The sequence below is a fragment of the Pelophylax lessonae genome, assembly GCF_965119305.1.
Source record: "Pelophylax lessonae genome assembly, chromosome: 12".
Classification (NCBI taxonomy): domain Eukaryota; kingdom Metazoa; phylum Chordata; class Amphibia; order Anura; family Ranidae; genus Pelophylax; species Pelophylax lessonae.
The window spans coordinates 211,438,791-211,460,594 of NC_138779.1; the positions used below are offsets into that span (position 1 = coordinate 211,438,791).

The following is a 21,804-nucleotide window of genomic DNA, read 5'->3' on the forward strand; positions in this document are numbered from 1 at the left end:
CTGCTGGGGGAGGCTAAGCTGCTGAATTACGACTCGGAGATGGGGGCAGGGTGAGCTGAACTAACAAGTCACTTCTAGGAATGGGGAATAGGGTGCACTGAGCTGCTGAATTGAGGTAGGGAGGAAGGAGCAGGGAGAGCTGAGCTGCTAAATCACTGCTGGGAGGGGAAAGCAAGGTGAGCAGAGCTAATGAATCACTCATGGAATGGGGTTTAGCATGAGCCGAGCAGGGAGGAAGGAGCAGGGAGAGGGAGAGCTGCTATATCACTGCTGGGAATGGGGAACAGGGTGAGCTGAGCTGCTGAATCATGTTTGGCAGGACAGCAAATTATAGCAGGGAAGGGGAAATGGAAATAAGAGCTACTGAATCACAGCTGGGAGCAGGGAGCGGAGTTGCTGAATCATGCTGGTGGGAAGTGAGGTGTAGAGTCCTAATAGGGAATGGATGACTGAGCTGCTGAATCACAGCTGGGAGGGGGGACCAGGGTGAACTGAGCTAATGAGTCACTCCTGGAATGGAGAGGAGGGTGAGCTGAGCTGCTGAATCACAGCTGGGATGAGGGAGCAAATGGAGCTGAGTGGCTAAATGGCTGCTGGAAATGGAGTGCAAGGTCAGCTGGGCTGCTGAATCACAGTGTGAGGGAAGGGGGGGGGGAAGCGAGAGTGAGGTACTGAGTCATAGTAGGGAAAGGGAAACTGGGGGCTGAGCTGCTGAATTACAGCCTGGAGGGAGGAGCAGGGTGAGCTGAGCTAATGAGTCACTCCCGGCAATGGATAGTAGAGTGAGCTGAGCTGCTAAATCATGGCTGGGAGGATGGCGCTGAGCTTCTAATTAGCTGCTGATAATGGGGAACAAAGTGAGCTGAGCGGCTGAATCATGACCGGGAAGGGGAATGAGGGTGAGCTGAGCTGCTGAGACAATTACTTGTATACCTTTAGGGCTTCTGCTATGATGTTTGAGGATGAATTGTTGTACAGTATCTTTAGCTACAGAGGTCAGTAATGAAGGTGAGCTGAGCTGCTGAGACAATTGCTTTATAACATTAGGGCTTCTGCTATAATTTTTGAGGATGAGTTGCTCTACATTGCCTTCAACTACAGAGGTCAGGAATGAGGGTGAGCTGAGCCACTGAGACAATTACCTATATAACTTTAGGGCTGCTGATTTCTCTTTCATTCATTGACGGACACAGCTCCTGATCTTCTTGACCATTGGTTATACTGCCCCCCTACAGGAGTAGGACACTAGGTCGGCCGCGACATAGCCCCACCGAAAGGAGGCTGGCCTGCGAGTTAAATGCCTCACGAAATCGCATTCGTGGCTTCGCTCTCCAGCTCTTCACCAGGGCAAATCTTTTCTCCCCCTGTATTGGACAGTGGTCACCATGGATGCCAGTCTGTCCGGGTGGGGAGGTTTCCTGGGTTGGCACTGCGCTCAGGGAGTTTGGACACTGGAAGTGTCCAGACTCCCGATCAAGGTCCTGGAACTCCGAGCGATCAAGCCGTGCCTGAATCACTGGACGGATTGCCTTCAGGGGTGTCCAGGGCGAATCCAATCGGACAATGCCACGGCTGTGGCTTATGTCTTACCAGGGTGGAACAAAAAGTGTATTGGCAGCTCTGGAGGTAACCAGCATTCTTCGGGGGGCAGAAGGTTTTGTTCCGGCCCCCTCCTTCGTACACATTCCGGGGGTGGAAAATTGGCAGGCGGGATTATCTCAGTTGGCAGGCGTTGGACCAAGGGGAGTGTTCTCTTCATCCGGAGGTGTTTTCATCAGCTGTTTCTCCGGTGGGGCACCCCCTGAGGTGGATCTTTTGCCATCTCGGCTCATCATGAAGGTGCACAGGTCACGGGATCCGCTAGCAGATGCCACAGATGCGCTGGTGGTCCCCTGGGGCCAGTATCGTCTGCTTTACTCTTTCCCTCCTCTCAAGCTTCTGCCGAGACTTTTGCACAGGATTGAGGATGAAGGAATTCAGTGGCCCTGGATTGGCCTCGCCGGTCTTGGTACGGCGACCTGGTGTGGCTGTTAGCCGACGCCTCTTGGAGACTTCTTAGGGAGGATCTGCTGTCCCAAGGGCCAATTTTCCATCTTGCTTTAGAGTCTCTGGCTTTGATGGCTTGGCTGTTGAAAGCCAGGTGCTAAAGAATAGAGGTTTGTCTGGGTCGGTGATTGCCACATTACTGAAGGCTAGGAAGTCTACTTCTAGGAAGATCTACCATCGTATGTGGAAAGTGTATATTTCGTGGTGTGAGTCGCTTGCTGTTCACCCTTGCTCTTTTTCGGTGGCTCGAGTCTTGACCTTTCTTCAATGGGGGGTTGAGCAGAAATTGGCTTTGAGTACCATTAGGGGTCAGGTGTCGGCCTTGGCAGTCTTCTTTCAGTGACCCTTGGGCACGCACTCCCTGGTGCATACTTTTATTCATGGGGTTGGACATTTGACTCCACCAGTGCAGCCTTGGGAATTCAACTTGGTGCTTTCAGCTCTACAGAAGCTTTCCCTTTGAAAATATTTGGGAGATTCAGAAGGTGGCCTTTTTGGTGGATATCACCTCTGTGCGCAGGGTGTCGGAATTGGCGACGTTGTCTTGTCGTCCCCCTTATTTTGTGGTCAACAAAGATAAGGTGGTTCTTCGCCCCTGTCCGTCGTTCCTTCCAAAGGTGATCTCTGATTTCCACCTGAATGAGGACATTGTGTTGCCTTCCCTGTGTCCCAGGCCTAAACATCCTTAGAAAATTGCATTGCATTCCCTGGATGTGGTTTGGGCTATTCTGGTGTACCTGGCAGCTACGGAGTCTTTTAGGAAGTCAGACTCACTATTTTTGCTTTCGAATGGGCCTCGAAAAGGACTATCTGCTTCTTCTGCGACCATTTCTAGATGGATCAGACAGACGATGACTCGGGACTATTAGATTAAGGGTCAGGTTCCTCCTTTCCCTGTGAAGGCCCACTCTACGCGGGCGCTCAGTTCTTCTTGGGCCTTTCGTCCTCAGGCGTCAGTAAAGCAGGTGTGCAAGACGGCTACTTGGTCGTCGGTGCACACTTTCACAAAATCTTATCAAGTGGATGTGTTGGCATCTGCGAATGCCTCTTTTGGCCACAAGGCTTTTCAGGCTGCTGGTTAGGGGGCTTGTTCCCTCTTTGGGGGTGTAATGTTTTTCAGGGTGGCTCCAGTTGTTTTGGTTGAGCTCCTGTTACCTGGTTGGCTACGATTTAGCCTTTGGGAATTTTTCTTGCTGTTCCCACCCCTTATGTTTTACACTGCTTTGGGACATCCCAATGGTCAAGAAGATCAGCAGCTGTGTCCTTCAATGAGCGAAAGAGAAAACTGGATTTTTGACTTACCGTAAACCTATATAGTACCTATAGCAGAGAGGGGTGGAGTATACCTCCTGGGACTACCCATAGGTATAATAAAGTTATTTTTCTGCCTAGTGTCCTACTCCTGTAGGGGGCAGTATAACCAATGGTCAAGAAGTTCAGAAGCCGCGTCTGTCAATGAACATCAGATAAATGGAGAAATGGATTTTACGGTAAGTCAAAAACCCCAATTTTTTGAGGATGAATTGCTCTGCAGAGGTCAGGAATGGCTTGCTTTAAAGATATTTGAAGCTCCTTTTATTGGTTAATAGGAATATGTAAAATACTTGAATGTCCATAGCCTGGCCCACAGGTTTACTTTTTACCTAGTCAAAAATGGCAACTCCCTGTGTGCTCTTCTCAAGGGTTCCTTTTAGTGATGTTATTGTATATATTGTTATTGTTATATCCATATAAAGACTTTATATTGGTCCTTTTCTGTGGAAAAGACTGACCGTTTCCTCTCCAAAGTTATCGGTTCTGTAAAAAGTTTGTAATTCCAATGGATCCTTCTAGGAATCTTGAAAGTATGACATGTTCAGTTTTTTTTTTTTATGACCAGGTTAATTTAAATCAAATTACAGAAGGGACTAACCCAAAGAGAAGGGCATACTGGGCTCAAAAGGCTATGAGCCCCTAGAGCCAAAAAAGAGGAGCAGGGACATGGAAAGGCTCCATAGAGCCTTCTGGCTCTATGGGGCCTTTCCGTGTCCCTGCTCTTCTATATGGCTCTAGGGCAGGGGTATTGAATTAAAATTTACAAAGGTCCAGTCAGTAAAATATTCTTCCAGCAGAGGTCCGAATTGCATGTTTGTGCAATGACCGCCCTGTATCCTCGCAACCAATCACCTGCTTGTTAACTTGGATAGCCCCCACCCTCTCTCTATAGCTTTCCTGCCTCCAGCTGTTGGCTCTGTGAGACTGGCAGTGGTGATGCCTGTGGGCAGAATGACTCTAAAGGGTGGGACCGCAGGGGTCCGGATGAGACATTAACTGGGTCCGGATCCAGACCGCGGTCCGCCATTTAGTGATGCCTGCTCTAGGGGCTCATAGCCTTTTGAGCCCAGTATGCCCTTCTATTTGGGTTAGTCCTTTCTGTAATTTGATGACAATTAGGGATGTCGGTACCTTGATCTAATCTGTACCACAAACACCATTGACTCTTTATCTGAGGTTAATTTAAAGCTTTAAAGAGCAGCAAACCTTCTTGGTGGCATGGGAGATAAGTGCCGGGTTTATACTGCTGTATGTAACAGACTGATACCTCCGACCGTGTGCGAGATAGACCAACATGGCTTTTAGGACGAGCTACAGTTGTCAGTGACTCCTCACATGTGCCTAATATACCTGATGAAGTCTTGTATGGCGAAACGCACCAGCTAGTTCTTGGGGACATTCATTACTCAGGTTCACGAACGTTGCTGAAGCTGCGGTTGATTGCTCTTTTATGAGAGTGATCTTTATACATAGATGGTAATACACTATATGAACTCCTTTTCTTTCTGGGTGATTATTCTGCTTGCCCAGGGATGTTCACTTAAAGGCTTTGTCATATTGCGTAACTGATGTAAGGGAATGTGTAGTTTTTTTTATTTTTTTTCTGTAAATATCTACTTTTATTATGTTCAGGGTTAAATAAAAAGTAAAAATTATATTTTCACTTGTAATTAAGGACTGTTGTATTTGAATACGTTGTATATAAAATTCCTGCCAGCAGCTGGGGCTATAGGCTTATTTCAGGTGCTTATCAGGCTTTTCTTAGCTGCTCTGCTGAAAAAGTTTGTCGTTCAATAAGGTCGTATGGAAATTTTAATGAGCCTGTGCTCTCCCTAGAAAACAGCTGTTTTTTTTTTATTTATAAAGCCACTCTCAGAAGATTAAGACTCGATTCACACTAGCGCGACTTGTCAGGCTTCATCTTTTCCCTTTAATACGGGTGTAACATGACACACAGTCCAAAGCCTGGACTAAGAGCCCATTCAGACTAGCGTGACTTGTCAGGCGACTTGTCAGCCTGACAAGTCGCGCTCCCTCGCAGTCCATTGACTGCTACAGGACCCGTTCTAATAGGAGCGACACAAGTCGCTCCGACTTAGAAAAAGGGTCCTGTACTACTTCGGGGCGACCTCGGAGCCACTTGCATAGACTGCCATTATGTGAAGTCCATGCAAGTTGCTCCGAAGTCGTGGTGCATGGGAATGCACAAGTCGCCCCCCAAAGTAGTACAGAGTCGTGCCGCCCCAGTGTGAACCGACTCTTAGATCAGTTTCTCTGTTATTAGGGGTCAATCGGATGGTTCCTGAGTCCTGTCCTCTGTGCAGAGCCACGGTCTGCTGTGTCTGCATCCACCTTGAAGCTGTGTGCAGGGCTGGAGGCAGTCCATAGAAGTGGATGCAGACCTAGCGGCTGCACGGACACAGTCACATGTCAAAGTTTTGACATGCAACTGTGTCCATGCAGCTGCTGCGTTTGCATCCACTTCTATGGGCTGCCAGCACGCAGCTTCAAGGTGGATGCAGACACAGCAGACCGTGGCTCTGCACAGAGGACAGGACTCAGGAACCATCTAAATGAGTCCATAATAACAGAGAACAGCTCTGTTGCCTGCACACAGCTCCGAGGTGGAAGCAGCAAAAAGTACATCTGGACGGAGGATGGAACTCCGCTCCCGTGTGAATTAGGGATGCACCAAATTCTGGGCCGAAACCGAAAATTCAGGATGCCCTTGGCCGAAAACCGAAAATGACTGTTTTCCCCCAAATGATTTTAAAATTGGTATAACAGGGGCATACACCAGAAACAGGCAGCGATGTACACCTGTAGCTGCCACCCTGTCGCAGTATATGTAGTGTGACGGGTTGGTAAGTGGTTAATTTAATTGCCAATGGTATTTGTATTATGCAGCATGAGGGGGTTAATGTATTGCCACTGGTCACTGATGCATTAGTGACTGACCAGTGGCAGTTAATTAACCCCTTTGTGCTGCATTAGTGTCACCAGTGTCGGTGTTAATTAACACTGGTTGCACTGACACTGATACTGGTTGCACTAATGCAGCACAAAGGGGTTAATTAACTGCCACTGGTCAGTCACTAATGCATCAGTGACCAGTGGCAATACATTAACCCCCTCATGATGCACAATACAAATACCATTGGTAATTAACCTCGCCTCAGCACCCCTCCCCCCCCGAACCCTCCTCAGCGCCCCCTCCCATGATGATGGCAATCTGCTTACTTGTGGGGGGAATAACATGCTTGGTTCTTCCCGCACGGCCACACCTCCATGTCACAGGCAGGCAAACTCTCTGATCCTCCTGTGTCCTTCCTTTCAAAAATCCCGCCTCTGGCCGTCGGCCCGCCTCTCAGTGATGTCACTACTATGACTATGTGTATGAACTAACACACCGGGCAGGCGAGCGGCCGCTAATAGCTATAACTAAGTGAGCCCTTCACTTCCCTGTCAGCAGAGATACCCGCCTGACAAGGAAGTGAAGGGTTCACTTAGTTATAGTTATTAGCGGCCGCTCGCCCCCCCGGTGTGCTAGTTCATACACATAGTTGTAGTAGTGACATCAATGAGAGGCAGGCCGCCGGCCAGAGGCAGGACTTTTGAAACCTGCGCTGCGATCCCCTTCCTCGCGGCGGCCATTCATTTCGGCACCTTTAAACCATTTTTGGCCAAAATGGGATAGGCTGGTTTTCGGCCGAAAATTTCAGGTGCCAAAATTTCGATGCACCACTAGTGTGAATGAGCCCTAACTGTTGGCAGTGAAAACTTGACTGAAGATTGAACTTCACCTCCCCCCCAAGAAGTCACTAATTGCATATTAGAGCAGCCAAGGCGAAGCTCAGCAGTGTATAACTTCACCAGAAGGAGGTAGGCTTTGCTGTCAGAGGAAATGACTAGTAGAGAAATGAAAAGGGACATGAAAAGTGAAGGTAGCACAGATCCACATGCTGAATGAAGAAGCAGCAGGGAGATCCTTGCACTGCAGGTCCTCAGGTACAGCTTCCTCTCCAGCAAGGAGAACAGTGAGCAGCACAGTAGAATCCCATTCTGTTTCTGGTAAGACTATCCCCCCAGGCAACCTTAAATGATCTCACACTACAGATGTACAGGTATGAGGATACAGATCAAGTGCCACTGCCGAGTCACAGGGAGGGCTCTGTTATTTTTCAGGAGGATATCGGGACAAAGCGTAACATTTGCACAAGGTAAAGCTTAGGCAAAACTAACACTTCTGTATTTTCCTATAAGATAGCAAATTTTCACTTTTGAAGTGATTAATGGGCATGACTGGGTTCCTGCTTGCTGTCTCCAATCTCCTTTTGAGCTAAAATTCCAAAAATGTAGGCCTTCCTGGTTTTGGCCCACCCTACCTGCCTGGTATATTTACTATTAGCCTATTACAGGTGGCATTGATAATGTAAGAGGCATGAAGCAGAAAGGGGCAAACAAGTCAGCAACCCAGAAGTTGGTTGGTTTTGCTTCTCCTGGAGGGTTCCAAAAAGGGTCCCAATACTTGTGGTAATATAGTGTACCTGTAAACGCCTCCCTTGTGTAGACATCCAAAAAGAAACCAGAGTGCTGCTGGGTACCGCCATCTTGAATATGTCAGCAGCCCCAACAGACTCAGAGTTGTTAGTCAAGTGACATTCTACAGCAGCTTTTCTCAATCATTTTATGCCAGTGGAAACCCTAAAATATTTTTTAGGTCTGGGAACTCCTGCTTAAATAAATTCATTAGCGGTCAGTGAGCAATATGCCCTTTACATTTTTTGGTCAGTGGGAAGAATGCCCCTTACTTTGGTCAGTGGGAAGAATGCCCCTTACATTGGTGGTTAGTTGGAGGAATGTCCCCTTACATTGGTGGTTAGTTGGAGGAATGTCCCCTTACATTGGTGGTTAGTTGGAGGAATGTCCCCTTACATTGGAGGTCAGTGGGAAGAATGCTCCTCACATTGGAGGTCAGTGGGAAGAATGCTCCTCACATTGGAGGTCAACGTGAAGAATGCTCCTCACATTGGAGGTCAACGGGAAGAATGCTCCTCACATTGGAGGTCAACGGGAAGAATGCTCCTCACATTGGAGGTCAACGGGAAGAATGCCCCTTGCATTGGAGGTCAACGGGAAGAATGCCCCTTGCATTGGAGGTCAACGGGGGAAGAATGCCCCTTGCATTGGAGGTCAACGGGGGAAGAATGCCCCTTACATTGGATGTCAGTGGGAAGAATGCCCCTTACATTGGAGGTCAACGGGAAGAATGCCCCTTACATTGGAGGTCAACGGGGGAAGAATGCCCCTTGCATTGGAGGTCAACGGGGGAAGAATGCCCCTTACATTGGTGGTCAGTAGGAAGAATGCCCCTTACATTGGAGGTCAGTGGGAAGAATGCCCCTTACATTGGAGGTCAACGGGAAGAATGCCCCTTACGTTGGAGGTCAACGGGAAGAATGCCCCTTACGTTGGAGGTCAACGGGAAGAATGCCCCTTACGTTGGAGGTCAACGGGAAGAATGCCCCTTACATTGGAGGTCAACGGGAAGAATGCCCCTTACATTGGAGGTCAACGGGAAGAATGCCCCTTACATTGGAGGTCAACGGGAAGAATGCCCCTTACATTGGAGGTCAACGGGAAGAATGCCCCTTACATTGGAGGTCAACGGGAAGAATGCCCCTTAAATTGGAGGTCAACGGGAAGAATGCCCCTTAAATTGGAGGTCAACGGGAAGAATGCCCCTTAAATTGGAGGTCAACGGGAAGAATGCCCCTTACATTGGTGGTCAGTGGGAAGAATGCCCCTTACATTGGAGGTCAACGGGAAGAATGCCCCTTACATTGGAGGTCAACGGGGGAAGAATGCCCCTTGCATTGGAGGTCAACGGGGGAAGAATGCCCCTTACATTGGTGGTCAGTAGGAAGAATGCCCCTTACATTGGAGGTCAGTGGGAAGAATGCCCCTTACATTGGAGGTCAACGGGAAGAATGCCCCTTACATTGGAGGTCAACGGGAAGAATGCCCCTTACATTGGAGGTCAACGGGAAGAATGCCCCTTACATTGGAGGTCAACGGGAAGAATGCCCCTTACATTGGAGGTCAACGGGAAGAATGCCCCTTACATTGGAGGTCAACGGGAAGAATGCCCCTTACATTGGAGGTCAACGGGAAGAATGCCCCTTACATTGGAGGTCAACGGGAAGAATGCCCCTTACATTGGAGGTCAACGGGAAGAATGCCCCTTACATTGGAGGTCACCGGGAAGAATGCCCCTTACAGGCAGCTAAAACGTTCATTGTATTCCTCTTGCTGGCTTTGCCAGATGGTGTTGGATTTGGAACCAAACAGGCACCATCTGATGGGCGATGCATCAGCCATAGCTCCAGGAAACCCTGTTTGAAAATGGCTACACTATAGTATGCCCCTTTGCTCTGCCACTAACTGCTCCATTATAAAGGAGGAGGAGCTGACCGTAACAGGGCGCTCTCAGAACAGGAGGGACCTTTTGATATGCAAGGGGCGGGCACTGTGCTAGGAAATGCACTCTTGATTTGTCAGTCCAATTTTTTATCAAGTTTAAATGCACATTGCAAGTGACTGAAAACAAATTTATATTAAAAGGAACAATGCTGCGAGTAAGCATTTAAATTACTTAATTTAATTTAATTTTTCCTGCCATTTATTTTTTTTTGTTTTGTTTTTTTCCTGCTATTTTTTTTATTGTTTGGTTCACAATAGGGGCTCATTACACTTGCATTTTTTTTTTTTAAAGGAAATATCCCCTTCATTTTTATGTGGTTAGTTCACATCTATGGGTGTCAGTTTAGTGTGAGTCATAAATGAGAGAACGTATAGCAGGTCTGTGCGGAAAAACAACCAGACGCTAGGAGCGCCCTCCCTACCTCCAGACACAAAATAGAGACCCAAAAGGATCTAATAATAAAATGGAGGCCAGAACCGATATCAGAAACATTCATGCAAATTGAGTAAAATGTCCCGTCATTTTTCTAATAGCTTAAAGCAGTGCCGGGACAAGGTCATCCCAGCGCCCAGGGCAAAGCTGCCAAACTGCGCCCCCCCCTCCCTTTGGGTTAGGGTCAAGGCACCCCTATCCCTGCAATAAAGCATTGAGCCCAGGGCAGCCGCCCCCTCCTGCCCATCCCTTGTCCCGGCCCTGGCTTAAAGCAGGGATCCTCAAACTACGGCCCTCCAGCTGTTGCGGAACTACACATCCCATGAGGCATTGTAAAACTCTGACATTCACAGACATGGCTAGGCATGATGGGAATTGTAGTTCCTGAACAGCTGGAGGGCCATAGTTTGAAGACCCCCTGGCTTAACCACTTGCCGACCGCCGCACGACTATATACTGCGGCAGTCAGCCTCCTACAGGCAAAGTGACGTATGGGTACATCGCTCGCCCGCGCAATTGTCAGTTAAATTCACGCAGTGCCGAATCGCAAAATAATCCTCCGGGGCTTAAGTGGTTAAAGGGTAACTCCACTTTAGTGGGGAAATAAAATCAGCAAATGAAGAAAAACAATATAGCGTATACAATTGCAACACAAATCGTATTGTAGTTGAATGTTCTTAAAAATGACCTTTCCTTTTCAATCTGCAGCTGTTGTAATTTTCTGGAAATGCAATGCAATATGGCCACCTGGAGCTGTTCTGTACACAGAATGTATACTGACCACACCCCCAGCAACATCATTTCCTGCTTGTGTGATTGGCTCACCAATTTTCCCAGAAGTCTGCCTAAGATACAAGTCATATTTTTGGCATCCCCTGCAACAAAAATATAATTTTTAGTGAGATACTCCCAATAAGAACACGTCTAAAGGGACGCAGGCCCAGCAGATTTCCTCATTAGTGCTCTGCAGCTGCCACAGCTGATAGATAATTATGAAACCACTCCCATTAGACCCACTCAGCACAGAGGAACAAACAATGATTTCTTCAGAATAACAAAAGGTAGAAATCTGCAACAAAGTTTGTTACAATCCTTGCAATGTACAGAGATCACCCAGAGGGGAATGCTTTAGGTAACGCAGTCAGCGTTCTTTTCATGCAGGTCTTCTCTAATGACAATTTAAGATTTCATATTTTTATTGCGGATAATACTCATTTTTATTTTAAGTTCTGTTTTGTTTCTTTTGTCTGCGTTGTTTTGTGTTTTGTCTTCAATAAAAATAGCATATGTTACCTGGGTTTGTGCCAACTTTATAATCCCTGAACACTCCTTCTATTATATTGGCATGTATTGTCGGTAAAACCCAGGATTATATAGTGAACCACCCTTTTAATCCAATGATGTATTTATTAAAATGCCATTAAATTTATTTTTTAATAGAACTAGTCTAAGGACCTAAAACTGTCTTTGTATCGGCCTCCTGTGACCCCCTGCACAGCAGCATTCAGTGTGTTTAAGAACTTTTTTTAATAGGGAATTCATATGGAGTTTAATAGGGAATTTTATTATAACTAGAAGTACCCAGGGGAGGACAGGGCCAGGGGGGCAATCGCCCCCTGGGCCACTCTGATGCCCTGTAAAAAGGCTGCCTAAAGGATTCCTGGTGAGGAGAAGTAAAAAGGCTCCACCACTGACCTACTGAGTGCAGGATGAAGACAAGGACACAGGGCATGCCTCCCCCCCCCCCCCCCCCAGCATGGGTGGTGTAAACTGTGTCTGAGCAGTTCCATGCCCCACTGGAGACTCTCCTCCCCCAGCCAGCCCAGATTGAGCTGTCCCAGCTCCCCCCAACCACCCTCTGCTGGCCAGGTCAGGAACCCGGATTTGGCTGGTGAGTAGAGAGTACCTTGGGTGGAGCTTCAGCCTGGAATGGGGGGCAGGAGGAGGCCGGGGAGAGGGAGAGTGGGAGTGGGGCCATTTCCCTGCACCATGGGCTTCTGGTTTGTACTTGCCCCGTGGGCCGAAGGTTGCCAGTCAGCCCCTGAAAGTGCCTAAATCGGTCTTTGTATTGTCCTCCTTTTGACCCCTGCACAGCAACACTCTCTGGGCGAGGGGATGTGAACCAATGGGGGATCTGTTGCTTTACACTGTTTCTGTAAACATGCTTACATTGGGATAAAGAAACCTGATGATCTCATTGGTTTGCCGATGTCAAGGTGGGGTTGGATCCTGGACCCGCTGGAATGGTTTACTGCAGTCAGTGGTGTATTTTGGTTTTGTGCTGCCCTAGGCAAGACTAAAATTGGGCGCCCCCTCTCCTATGTAAATTTGCCCCACTCCTTCCTTTTTAACAGATGTGACTCCCTCCAAAGTTTAAGGACTACAAGTCCCAGCATGAACCCCTGAGATCTCACAAGAGGGGGGGTGGGTGAGGGAGGGAGGGAGGTGTGTGAGAGAGAGGGGGGATGAGAGAGAGAGAGAGGGGGGATGAGAGAGAGAGAGAGGGGGGATGAGAGAGAGAGGGGGGATGAGAGAGAGAGAGGGAGAGAGAGGGGGGATGAGAGAGAGAGGGAGAGAGAGGGGGGATGAGAGAGAGAGAGAGAGAGGGGGGATGAGAGAGAGAGAGAGGGGGGATGAGAGAGAGAGAGAGAGAGAGGGGGGGATGAGAGAGAGAGGGGGGGATGAGAGAGAGAGGGGGGGATGAGAGAGAGAGGGGAGGATGAGAGAGAGGGGAGGATGAGAGAGAGGGGAGGATGAGAGAGAGGGGAGGATGAGAGAGAGGGGAGGATGAGAGAGAGGGGAGGATGAGAGAGAGGGGGGGGATGAGAGTGAGAGAGGGGGGGTGAGAGTGAGAGAGGGGGGGATGAGAGCGAGGGGGAATGAGAGAGAGGGGGAATGAGAGAGAGGGAGGAGGGGGGTGCGAGAGGCAACTCTAGCAACCACTGGCCAAAAAGATTCTTAGGTGGGGGGGACTTTTTCGCTGCCCCCCCGCAAAGTGCTGCCCTAGGCCTGGGCCTTGTTGGCCTAGGCCAAAATACAGTACTGAATGCAGTGCAAGTTGCAGGTTCAGGACCTCATTTTTAATTAAGAATTGTTGCATTGGAATATATTGTAGATACCATTCCCTGCCAGCAGGTGGGGCTGTGTAGGCTTATTTCAGGTGCTTACCAGGCTGTTTTTAACTGCTCTGCTGTCCTTTACACAGCCAGTGAACATGCTTACATTGGGATAGAGAAAATAAATGATCTCATTGGTTTGTAGGTGGGGATAATTACGGCTGGGGGGGCAGATCCTGGACCTGCTAGAATTGCTTACTGCAGTGTAAGCTGCAGAGCGGTCCAGGACCTCATTTATAATTAAGAATTGTTGCATTTAAGATAATCTCTATATATATTATTTTCCTGCCAGCAGGTGGGGCTGTAGGTTTTTGTCAGGTGCTTACCCAGGCTATTCTTAGCTGGTCTGCTGAAAATGTTTGTTGTTAGATGGGGGTCTTATGGAAATTCAATTAAAGTCTGCATTCTGTTTTCCCGCTTTAGAAATCCACGGTGTTTTTTTTTTTTTTTTTTTAAAGCTGTGAACGTGCTTACAGGGTAGAGAGAAGTGATGATCTAATTGGGTTGCTGCTGTCTAATCGCAGGTTAGAGGCAGATCTTGGACCTGGCTGTATTGGATTACCGTAGTGTAGGTTGCAGAGAGGTCCAGGACCGAATTTGTAACCAAGAATTTGTGCATTTGAATATATTGTAGATACCATTCCCTGCCAGCAGGTGGGGCTGTAGGTTTTTGTCAGATGCTTACCAGGCTATTCTTAGCTGCTCAGCTGAAAATGTTTGTTGTTGGATGGAAATTCAATGAAAGTATAATGCTAAGTTCTCCCTTTTAGAAATCCACTTTGTGTTCTTTTTGTTTTTTTTTTTTAAGTGGTGGACGTTAGAGGCAGATCCTGGACCTGCCTGTATTGATTTACCGTAGTGTAGGTTGCAGAGAGGTCCAGGACCGAATTTGTAACTAAGAGCTTTTGAATATATTGTAGATACCATTTCCCGCCAGCAGGTGGGGTTGTGGGCTTATTTCAGGTGCTTACCAGGCTGTTTTTAGCTGCTCTGCTGTGCTTTACAAAGCCAGTGAACCTACTTTATTGGGGTAAAGAAAACCTTATATTCTCATTGGTTTGCAGATGGGGCGAATTGTGGGCTGGGGGCGGATCCTGGACCTGGATATATTGGTTTACTGCAGTGTAGTTTGCAGAGAGGCCTATGACCTCATTTGTAATTCAGAATGTTGCATTTCAATATTATATATACCATTTCCTGGCAGCAGGTGGAGCTGTAGGCTTATTTAAGGTGCTTACCAGGCTGTTTTTAACTGCTCTGCTGTGCTTTACACAACCAGTAAACGTGTTTACAGGGTAGAGAAGTGATGATCTAATTGGTTTGCCACTGTTTAACCATGGGCTTGGGGCGAATCCTGGACCTGACTGTATTGGTTTAGGTAGCAGGGAAGTCCAGGACCTGGCCGGGGTGCTTGGAACACAAGTCTGTCTGAACAGTACTGAAAATCGTTCAGCAAGTAAATTCACCTTTTTGTAGTAAGTGGTTTGCGTAGGGTTCAACTTTAAACATTTGTTGGGCACAACAGTCTTTTTTAACATGCTTCCCTTTCTATTACAGACCAGCCAACCATGCCCGTGAATTGCAGCAGCTGTGAAACTCAACGCGCAGTCCTGCGCAGACCGAAGACCGGCCACTCCATCTGCAAAGGATGTTTCTTCCAAGCCTTCGAGGAGGAGATCCACCACACCATTGTGTCTGCCAAGCTCTTCCAGCCTGGGGAGAAAGTGGGCATCGGTGCCTCTGGCGGAAAGGACTCTACGGTGCTTGCCCATGTCCTAAAGGTTCTGAACGAACGCTATAACTACGGTCTGGAGCTCATCCTGGTGTCCGTGGACGAAGGCATCTCAGGATACAGAGACGACTCGCTAGAGACGGTGAAAAGAAACCAGCAGCAATATGAGCTACCTCTGAAGATCGTGTCCTACCAGGAGCTGTACGGGTGGACCATGGACCAGATCGTCAAGCAAGTGGGGCTGAAGAACAATTGTACGTTTTGTGGGGTGTTCAGAAGACAGGCGTTGGATCGGGGGGCCATGATGCTGGGCGTTGATAAGATCTGCACAGGTAAACTTTTGGTTCTGATGTTAATATGCGGCTTGGCTTAACCACTTGCCGAACCGCCGCAAGTACATATACTGCGGTGGTCAGCCCCTCACCGGCAAAGTGACGTATGGGTACGTCACTAGCCTGTGAGGCTCTGGGGAGCGCGCGCCCGCTCAGTCACGGACCCCCCCCCTGCGCGTGTGCCCGGTGGACCTGATGTCTGCCGGGCACTCGCGATCATCCGTGACAGCGGGAGAAAGGCAGGCGGCTGATGTAAACAAAGCCGCCTGTCATTCTCCCCTGTGTAAGAATAGTGATCATACGGTTCTACTATGTAGGACCGTTGATCACTGTTCCTACACCTCAAGCCACAGCCAATCACAGTTAGAATCACGACCCTAGGGACACACATAACCCCTCCCTCTCAAAAAAAAGTTAACCCCTTCACTACCAGTGTCATTTTACAGTAACAGTGCATATATATAGCACTGATTACTGTAGTAATGTCACTGGTAACCCCAAAAGTGTCAAAAATGTCAGTCAAGGGTCCGATCTGTCCTCCCCAATGTCGCAGTCCCGCAAAAAAAATCGCAGAACGCCGCCATTACGCGTTAAAAAAAAAACAACAAAAATGACAAAAATCTTTCCCGTTGTTAGTAAACGCGATAACTTTTGCGCAAACCAATCAAAATACGCTTTTTGCAATATTTTTTTTTTTTTTTTTACCAAAAATATGTAGCATAAAACAAATTGGCCTAAAATGTTAAAAAATTTTGATTTTTAAATTTTTTTTTGGGAATTTCATATAAAAAAATGTGAAAAATATTGTTATTTTTGCAAAATTGACGCTCTTTTTTTGTTTATAGCGCATGATCAAAAAATCGCACAGGTGATCAAATACCACCAAAAGAAATCTCTGTTTGTGGGAAAAAAAGGACGTCAAATTAGTTTAGGTACAGAGTCGCACGACCGCGCAATTGTCCGTTAAAATCATGCAGTGCCGAATTGCAAAATAGGCCCTGGTCAGGAAGGGGGTAAAATCTTCCGGGGCTTAAGTGGTTAAAGGGTTATTACACCCATAAAATAGGAATTTTCTCTTTTTTGTTAGTATTCCTTACTAGCTTTCAAAAATGTTGACTGCTTTTCTTCTCAAGGCCATGTATTCAGAAGAACTACTCAAATCTCTTGCAAACTACTCTTCCTTTACAGCAGCCGTTCTCAACCAAGGTTCTGAGGAACCAAGGTTCTCAATGGTCGGGAGTGCCGTTTTTTAGGTTAAAATTACCATTTTTGGTTTCCAAGGGCCGGGAGAACCGTTGGTCTCCAACGGTTGGGAGTGCAAGGGTTCCTCCAAAGCAGGGATCCTCAAACTGCGGCCCTCCAGCTATTGCGGAACTACACATCCCATGGAGGCATTGTAAAACTCTGACATTCACAGACATGACGGAAATTGTAGTTCCTGAACAACTAGAGGGTCATAGTTTGAAGACCCCTGCTCCAGAGGTTCCTAGGAGTTCCTTGAGCAGTGGCCATTGTCCTCCCATTTGAGAGTGCCTTCATAGGTCCACGTTCATCGCCACTTGGCAGAGCCAGTAGCAGGACACCAATGATCTATAAGGGTTGCCTTCTAACCACCTATGTACATAGTTACATATGGAATAAAGACAATAGTCCATCCAGTTCAATCTGTGTAGGTGTGTGTGGCCATAATCATCTGTCATACCCCTAAATGTTCTGATCCTTGAGATGTACGTCTAAGAGTCTTTTGAAAGCCACCATACTTCCCGCAGAAACCACCTCTTGTGGTAGAGAATTCCACAATCTTGTAGCCCTGACAGTAAAGAACCCCCTGCGTTGCCTGAGGTTAAAATTCTTCTCCTCTAATCGCATTGTATGCCCTCGAGTCCTCATGCAATCCTTTCGACTGAATAGTTTTTTTCCTATGCTGAGATCACCATTTAGGTATTTATAAATTGCTATCATGTCCCCTCTCAGGCGTCTCTTCTCCAGGGAGGGGGCATGTTTCCCACTAACCATCAATATAAGGGGTATTTTCCTAATTACCCCCCAATGTACTCTTAGCAGGGGTTCTCTGAGACCTGATATTTAATTCAAGGGATTTTCTGGTCTGAAAAGGTTAAAAATGTCTGCTTAACGTCTTCAGGACAGCCCACCGCACTTATATTATGGTCCATCTGAGCTGGATCACATGCATGTATGTGATCTTTTATTTCCGGGTAGGGGGCGCGTGTCCGCCTCCCCGGCTGTGCTGCTATTCGCTACAGCACAGGCCAATCAGCAAGTGCAAGTCCCAGCCATTGATTTATGACCAGAATCCGCCGATCGGTTGAGCGAATGACAGTGGAGCCCTGTGTAGGTAAACAACACAGAGCTCTCTACTGACAGCAGCAATGTACCGTTATTTTCCTCCCTGCAAAGGGAGGGACTAAAAACCAGCACATTGCTTAGTAAAATCAGCACACTGTAAACATTGTTGGGCACGCAGGTAACCCCTTGATCGCTATAGATGTTAACCCCTTCCCAGCCAGTGTCCTTAGTACAGTGATATTAGTGCCACTGGTGATATCCGTGGCAGTTAGCCCTCCCCCCAGCATCAGTGCCCAATTGCCTGCCACAATCCTATTATAAGTCGCCGATCACCAGCACACACACACACGATCCTAATCCAGCATTTCTACAATTCAGGCTCAGTATTTCATCTGTCAGCGGGATTCCTCCACTGACAGCTGAAATGAAGGAAAAAAAAAAGCCTGCCACTGCTTGCTTAGCAACTGATGACTCATTCAGCTGTCAGGAGTTCCCCTGCTCACAGCTGTCAAAAAAACAAAAACAGCCAGCAAGGTTTATCAACAACATTGCTCAATGCTGAAAGAGGATAAAAAGAAACATTGTATCTTTTTTTCTGTCCTTCTGCTCCTTACAGATCAAAGGGATGAACTCTGGTCTGCAAATTTAAGTCGGTTTTAAAACAACCTTGTAGAGGGGGAGAAAAAAAATATATAAATTATATTATTATAATATATTGTGTGTGTATGTATATGTGTGTGTGTGTATATGTATGTGTATATATATATATATATATATATATATATATATATATATATATATATATATATATATATATATATATATATATATATATATATATAAATATAATGTGTGTATATGTATGTATATGTGTGTGTGTATGTGTGTATATGTGTGTGTGTATGTGTGTATGTATATATATATATATATATATATATAATTTTTTTTGGGGGGGGGGGGGTTTATTCACTTCTCATTCTCCTCCACTTAATTATTTTCTTGCTGATTATTTATCTTTATTTACTTCTATTTTTATAAGCTATTTGATAATTAAAACTTTTTTTTTGATTGCTTTGTTTAGTAATATTTTTACACCTTTAACATATATTTGCACGTTTCACATTGAACAAAAAGCTCAAAATTAAAATAATTTATTTATTTTGTAAAATAACTTTTCAATGCTTTGTACCATTGGTGACAGCTGAAGTGTAAACCACAAAGTTGCGGTAGGTATCAGTAATTTTGGTATCGGCGAGTACTAAAAAAAAGACTCTAATATAACCCAATAGTAATTTTTTTTTTTTTTTTTTACACATTACATTCTTTTTCATTACATTTCTTTTTAAACTTTATTGAAGCAAAGAGTATTATGTGTTATTTTTTTTGCCATCTTGTTTGATAACCTAAGTTCTTCAGAATCGTGATCTTTATTCTAAGCAAAAAAATTGTGATTCTCATTTTATCCAGAATCGTGCAGCTCTACCTTGTGATTTTTTTTTTTTTTTTAATAGTCTTTTCCTAAACATTGCACTTAGTTTGCGCCCTCTGCTGTTTTCCTTTCTAAATTGGGAGCAGCAACTGTGTGCAACCGCTGCATCCTAAGGCCCCTTTCACAGTAGCAGACCGTTCAGATCCGCCTGTTAGTTTTTCAGGCGGATCTGAACGGATGCCCCTGCATCTCTATGGGGCATCGGATGTCAGCGGAGACATGTCCGCTGACATCCGGTCCGTCAAATCTGGACAGATGGAAACCCTATTTTCCATCCGTCCAGTGGATGGGATCGGATGAGAACGGACAGGCGGTCTGTTCTCATCCGATTCCCCCATAGAGAAGAGCGGGGACCTGACAGCTCCTTCTCCGCACACAGCGCGGAGACACAGCTGCCATCCGCCTGATCAGCGGGAGATCGGCGGATCGATCCCCCGCTGAGAAAAACTGAGTCCACCGATGGACTCCCCTGTGTGAAAGGGGCCTAACTGAATGCCAGGTCAGGGAACACTTGTGCATCCCTATGTGGACAAACGTGTCCCTCGAAGGGGCGTATGCTATAGTAATGCCCGTATGAATGAGGCCTAATATAAAGTGGATCGAATAATGTTTCTCTTTTTGCCTGTGTAACACAATGATTTCCCCTTTGCTTCCAACTGCAGGTCATAATGCCGATGACATCGCCGAAACGGTGCTCATGAACTTCCTCCGGGGTGACATTGCCAGATTACGACGGTGCACCGCCATCACAACGGGCAGCGAGGGCGCCATCCCGCGCTGCAAGCCCCTGAAGTACGCCTACGAGAAGGAGATTGTGCTTTATGCCTACTTTAAAAAGCTCGACTACTTCTCCACCGAGTGCATCTATTCCCCTAACGCTTACCGCGGCCATGCCCGGGCTTTCCTGAAGGACTTGGAGGCCCTGAGGCCCAGCGCCATCATGGACATCATCCACTCGGGGGAAAATCTATCGGTGAAAGAAGACGTCAAGATGCCCGTCCAGGGGACCTGCAAACGCTGCGGGTACATCTCCAGCCAGGGACTTTGTAAGGCCTGCGTGCTGCTGGAAGGCTTGAATCGAGGCCTACCCAAGCTGGGCATCGGCAAACACCACAAGCTTCACCATAAGCTCTTGGCGCAGGAACCGCTGAGTGAGGCGGAGACCAGAAAGCTAAAGGCTGTAGACTTCTAATAATAATGGAGTGGATGGGTCCCGTACTAGGCCTCAGAGGGATATTATTTTAGCTTAGGATAGCAGAAAGGGTTGGAGCCCCTGTCACATATTTATCACTGTGCTCCCATTTCAAAGATTTGCGCTTGCTTATCTTCTAAATGGCCTCCAGGAAGGAAGGAGAATCTTCATACAAAGTAATAAAGACCTGATAGGGGTTCTAACCCTTTCTTTTTCCAATTGGTGGGTTTTCCTTTCACTTCCTATCCTGGAAGTCTTGCTGTTCTGTTCATTTTCCGATTGGAGAGGCCTTGTCGTCCCGGTGTCACCTTCCTGTCCCGGTGTCACCTTCCTGTCCCGGTGTCACCTTCCTGTCCCGGTGTCACCTTCCTGTCCCGGTGACACCCTATCATGCCCTGACACACAAGGGTTTATTTACTAAAACTGAAGAGTGAAAAAATCGGGTGCAGCTGTGCATGGTAGCCAATCAGCTTCTAACTTGTTTCACCGGTTACCGACCGCCCGCCGTGAATATACGTCAGTCCTTTGACGCTAAATACCGGGGTTATGGCAGCAGATACCTGCCATAACCCCGGTATTTTTTTAAACGGCAGGCGGTCCTCTTTCAGATTCGCCACTGGAGCACCCTTACGGTGCGGCGGAAGACGTGCCCCCCCTCCTGCCGCGTCCCGGTCGTTTCCCCCCGGCAGCAGGGAAAACGATCCGGTCCTCTCTCCTCACACACAGGAAGTCGAGTGAGGGCAAGATGGCCGCTTTGACCCTGTGAACCGTCCAGCCCTCCTGACGGTAGTGCAGGAACTACTTTTGGGAATCGGTGCGGCGCCCGCAAAGTCGGCATCGCACCGATTAGGCTCGGATTTTGCATGGGATTTGACATGTCAAATCGGCCCAGTGTGAACGGGGGCTCAAACCTGGAAGCGGATTGGTTTCTATGCCCAGCTTCACCAGATTTTGCACACTCTGCTGTACGTAAATCAACCCCATGGTGTCATGGGACAGTTTGAGGACTTTTCATTAGTGGGAACTTGGGAGGGCAATAAAAATCAAAGTGGTTTTAAAGTGATTGTAAAGTCTCTTTTCTTTTTTTCGAATAAAATAACAAACATGTTACACTTCCCTCCTCTGTGTAGTTGGTTTTGCACAGAGCAGCCTGGATCCTCCTCTTCTTGGGTCCCTTGTTCCTGCTCTTGGCCCCTCCCTCCTATTGCGTGCCCCCACAGCAAGCCGCTTGCTATGGGGGCACCCGAGCCGAGCTGCAGCTCCGTTCTCTGATTCAGACCCGGAGCTGTCATTCGGCCCCGCCCCCTCTCTCTCATGTCACATATCGCTCATCCTCCGGAAGAGGAGGGAGGTATGTTAC

At 47.2% G+C, this 21,804-nt stretch overlaps 1 protein-coding gene across 1 annotated transcript; it reads left to right on the plus strand.

The window, feature by feature from the left end:
* Positions 1-934: 934 nt before the first annotated feature.
* CTU1 (cytosolic thiouridylase subunit 1) lies at positions 935-20,646 on the plus strand. The gene is made up of 3 exons (XM_082274095.1): positions 935-995; positions 14,950-15,456; positions 19,915-20,646. The coding sequence occupies exons 1-3, from the start codon at positions 950-952 to the stop codon at positions 20,442-20,444; spliced, it is 1,083 nt and encodes a 360-aa protein (XP_082130221.1). The 5' UTR covers positions 935-949; the 3' UTR covers positions 20,445-20,646.
* The last annotated feature ends 1,158 nt before the right edge of the window (positions 20,647-21,804 follow it).

Bases quoted from the DNA above. Each gene is read 5' to 3' on its own strand.
- CTU1 (XM_082274095.1), top strand. From the start codon at position 950: ATGATGTTTGAGGATGAATTGTTGTACAGTATCTTTAGCTACAGAG. The intron at 996-14,949 runs GTCAGTAATGAA...TTTCTATTACAG, and splicing joins CAGTATCTTTAGCTACAGAG to ACCAGCCAACCATGCCCGTG. The intron at 15,457-19,914 runs GTAAACTTTTGG...TTCCAACTGCAG, and splicing joins CGTTGATAAGATCTGCACAG to GTCATAATGCCGATGACATC.